This window comes from Budorcas taxicolor, chromosome 21 (genome assembly GCF_023091745.1).
Source record: "Budorcas taxicolor isolate Tak-1 chromosome 21, Takin1.1, whole genome shotgun sequence".
NCBI lineage: Eukaryota > Metazoa > Chordata > Mammalia > Artiodactyla > Bovidae > Budorcas > Budorcas taxicolor.
In genome coordinates, this window is record NC_068930.1 from 61,087,100 (window position 1) to 61,091,529 (window position 4,430).

The 4,430-nt window shown below is 58.2% G+C and overlaps 1 protein-coding gene across 1 annotated transcript in view; it reads left to right on the forward strand.

The window, feature by feature from the left end:
- Positions 1 to 738: 738 nt before the first annotated feature.
- RIN3 (Ras and Rab interactor 3) overlaps positions 739 to 4,430 on the forward strand; it is a 132,316-nt gene continuing 128,624 nt past the window's right edge. Inside the window, exon 1 of the mRNA XM_052659715.1 lies at positions 739 to 854. Coding sequence (XP_052515675.1) covers positions 811 to 854 — 44 coding nt within the window. The 5' untranslated portion in view covers positions 739 to 810. The remainder of the gene's footprint in view (positions 855 to 4,430) is intronic.

Here is a 4,430-nt window from a genome sequence, read left to right on the forward strand (position 1 = left end):
ATTTGCGTAAACTGACTGGCTTTCTCTTTCTGCTCTGATCTAGACGTGATACCTAGAACAGGTGAATTAGATGCCTGGCTTGATGGAAGAACAGACGGCCCTGTGAGGCAGTGAGTCCACCGTCAGTGGAGGCATTCAAGAGAAGGCAGCGTGGCCACCTGTCAGAGACGTGGAGGAGGCGCCCTGCCTCTGGCCTGAGCTGTCCTATGGCATTTTGAGCCTCCTTCGGGCAGGAGGTAAAGCGCGAGAGTGCTCTGCGTAGAGCTCTCGGCTTCCCCACCTGCCGGTCCGGAGCGGAAGCGCCTTGCTTCCCACGGGACTCTCCACCAAGCTGCAAACTTTTCTCTAAGTTTTTCTCCCCGGTCTCCGGGAGCTGCCAGAGCGGCGCAGGGAGCACCCCGCGGCTGGTTGCTCCGACCCGACGCCGCCCGCCGCCAGGCCCTGCCCAGCCCAGCCCAGGGGGCGCGGCTGCAGGGGCTTCCGAGGGCCCCCGGGGGTGGGGGTGGGGGGCTCGGGGCCGCGAGCCGCTGCCGAAAGGCTTTTGACAAAAAAAAACCCTTGACCACCAAGGCCAGCCTCTTCCTGAAAGCCCCGCTCGCTCCGATACAGGAAGTGGAGGGAGCGAGGGCCCCAGAGCGCGGCGGCGGCTGCGGCGGTGGCTTCCCGACTCGGCGCGGGGCTGGCGGCGGTGCCCGCCCGGGCCCTTCCCCAGGGCAGCAGCGCCAGGGGCATGCGGGCGCCCGGGCCCCCGCGGCCCGCGCCGCCCGGCGCCTGAGCCCTTGCCTTCACGGTCCCGGAGCTGACGGCGGCATGATCCGACGAGCCGGGGCGCCCGAGCGCGCGGACCCCGTGGGGTAAGTGCGGAGCCGCGGCGCCCCCTTCTCCCTCGGTGTCCCCGGGCCCCTCTCGTTCCGCGTCCCTCCCGCCCCCGAGAGCGCTCGGAGCTCCGGAGTAGCCCTGCCGCAGGACTTCGGGGTGTTGGACTGAGACCGAACCCCTGGCCACGGCTCGGGCCGGTCCCCCCGGTACTGCGCGGAAGGGGGCGGCCCTGGTGCCTCTTCAGGACCCAAGACTTGGCGAAACTTTTAAACCCAGATGTCGCTCGCCGGAAAACCGGCTGGCACGTCCGGGGCTAGGTTGGTGGGTATCTGAGGGTCGTCTCTATCTGTCAGAGCCGAAGCGGAGGGGCTGTGCGATCGCGGCCCCCTCCCCGGGTTCTGGTCTCGCCTGAACTTCAGATGTGATCACCGCGGGCCGGGCCCCTCTAGCCTCTCGCGCCCGCCGCTTCGCCTGTGTCCCGCGCGCGTCCTCGAGTGCTGGCGCTCGGCCGCGCGTGGGGCCGAGGACCCGAGTCCCCGTAAGTTTGGACACGCCCGCGGCCTGTAGCCCACCCGCCCGCCAAGACCGAGGACCCACCGGGAGCCCCTCCCTCACCCCTCTTTTGGATTCCCGGACAGTGGTGACCTTCGGACCGGCCTTTGCGAAGCCTGGGGCTTGGGGAGGGTCCAGGGCGCACGAACTGCGCGTGGCCTTAGGAATCCCCTACGGAAGGGAGGAGGCACTGCTTGGAATGCGTGAAGCCAAACCGGTTTGGGAACCGGCTTTCGGGAGGGGTCTCCAGCGTCTGGTTTCCTGTCCCCCACCCCCATCTCGCACCCTCGGACTTCTGGACATTGCTCAGGGCTGCGCTCCGAAGTAGATTCTTTCGATCAGCCCAGCCCAGCAGGCGCCCAGGGAAAGATTCAGTGGGATGAAGAGGTTCCTGTTCAGAGGCAGATTACTGGGCAAACCTCTTAGACCTTCCTGGGAATTAAGGATGGTGGGCGCCACGGGGGAAGCCAGGCTCGAGCTACTTCTGTGATGGACACTCAGTTGCTGCCTGGCTTAGCTCTGTGACCTCAGCTCCGCGGGCCTCAGTTTTCTCCAGTGTTAAAGCGACGGGCTGTTCTCCGGCAGCCCCGAACTGGGGAGCAGCTGGAGGTAACTGGCCCTAGGCTAGTGGGAGGGGTGTCTCAGAGGGACCTGAGAGCACTAGATCCGAATGCCTCCCCTCCTCCCCCTCCCCCATTTCCGTCCCAGCCTGGATCCTTTCCCTTGGAAGTGGAAAGACAAATGTCATCCGCTGGAGGAACTGGAAATTTTGTTGGGGAGGGCGCCCCCCCAAGAATCAAATATCTACCACACCCAATACTGATGGGTGGACCTAGGAGGAGATTCCCAGGGAGGAAGGGGAGGTGAGGGGCCAGGGTCCCGAACTATGTGACTTCCCATAATTGTCCCAGGTTGACCTCTCCTTACCCATTTCCTCTTGCCTTTCTCTGTTTATTACAGGGTCAGTTATTAATACTTAACCTCTCTGTGCCTCATTAGTGTTAGTGTTAACAAGTGTTAATCGCTCAGTCGTGCCCGACTCTTTGCGACCCCATGAACTGCAGCCCTCCAGGCTCTGCTATACATGAGATTTTCCAGGCCAAGGGGTTGCCATTTCCTTCACTTACCTAGAAAATGAAGATAAATGATAATAACTACCCTTCAGAGTTGTTTTGAGGATTAAATGAGATAATGCATAAGAAGTTTTGCACCTGGGGCGGAGGGCAAACTTTTAATAGTTATTATTATTACTGCTATTATCATTTGTTGATAACCTCTGTTTCCCAATTGCTTAACTAGGATGGGATGGCCTTGGCCTCATCCGTAAAATGGGGGTAATAATAACACCTGCTTCTTAAGATTGTTATGAGGATTGGATAAATTACTATTTAAGTAGCTATCCACAGGCAACCAAGGATGAACACACCAGTGCAAGCTTACTTTAAACTGTGTGGGGCCCATCCATCATAAATAGTAATTGACTATTGGTTTGTTGCTAAAAAAAAAAAAAAAAAAAGGTTGCTTTATTTAAGAGGATCTTTGGAGTTGGAAGAGTTCTGAGATAGTATCTCATTTAACCTTGCACCCAGTACAGGAATCCCATTGACAATATTCCTGAAAGGTGCTTGCATACCTCCAGTGATGGGGAACTTAACCACCACTGTGGTAGTCTTTCCAATAGATATCAAAGAAAGTCTGCCTCCTTCTAACTTGTACCATTAGAAACCCTGTTCAGAGGGGCCCAATCCTTCTTCACTCAAATACTAGAAGACAGTTCTCAGTCTCACCCGTGCATCCTCTGTCAGCCCCTGAGCTGCACATCTACCCGTGTTACAGTACCCAAAGATGGTGAGGGGCAATCATCTATGACCCCTCACCCCCAGGCCACCCCCAGTGCCTGCCGACCACTCAGGGCTGGCTTCCAAGTCTTTAGCTGAGCTCAGCTTTCCACCCGGCTCCCAAAGCCCCCTCCTCCTCGCTGGCAGGAGATGGATGTCCAGACAGCTAGGGGAATGCCTCCCACGCCACACCCAGGGGCTCGGAGGGGGTGGCTTGGATGTCAGCCCCCTGGAACAGGAGTATGAGGATCTTGGCAAGCAAGCTCCGTCTGCTTCTTATTGGAAACACCGGCTGGGGAGAAGGAAAATGCAGACAGGCTGCCCAGTACTCTGGATGCAGACACTTCTCTTCCTCTATTCATTCAGTGTTCATTCCACAAGTAGTATCTGCATTAAATAGAGGGGGGTGGCCCAGCCTTAAACCGAGCCCCTGCCGGCTTGCAGCTGACCTTCCCAGCAGGAAAGACAAAAAGTCAGGGTTAGGGGGTATGGGAGCCCAGGGGGGCTGTTCTGGAGCAGGTGGCTGGGGAAGGCCGCTCCAAGAAAACCGTGTTTAGCCAAGATCTGAAGGAAGTGGGGAGAGTGAGTCAAGCCCCTGAGAGGTGGGGGGTGGGGGTGGTGGTTGGTGTGTCTGACACGGGGAGGCCAGGGAGGCTGGAGTGGAGTCGGGAAGAGGACAGAAAAAGGCTAGCCGGTGGGGTACAGGCTTTGGAGGGTGCTCTAGGTGAGAGGGGCCATGGGTGGGGTTCGCAGAGGGGTGACCTGACTTGTATTTGGATTGTATTGAGGACAGATTGTGGGGGGAATAGGGGCAGAAGCAGGGGGGCACCTGTGGTGGCTGGGAGAGAGGGCTGGAGCCGGGAGAGTGGGCAGTGGAGACATGAGAAGCTGGAGCCCCAGGCTTCGCTGGTGGGTTGGAGGTGAGGTAAAGCTGCTGAAGCTGTGACTGTCAGGTGATCAGACGCCGGACAGTGGCGGGGTCGCTGGGAATGTGTGTGCTCAGAGCCCACACGCTTTCTCATGTTTGATAAATTAAGGATCTGTTTAAGATTTTATTTGAAAAAAGAGCCCACTGTTGGAAAAAACATGGCCATCACAGACCTCATCCAGTCCCCTCGTATGACAAGGAAGTGGAGACCCAGAAAGAGGAAGTGACTTACCCAATATCAGGGGATCTGGGCCCAGAACGCGAGACTCCTGAGCCTTGGGCCTGCAAGGGGT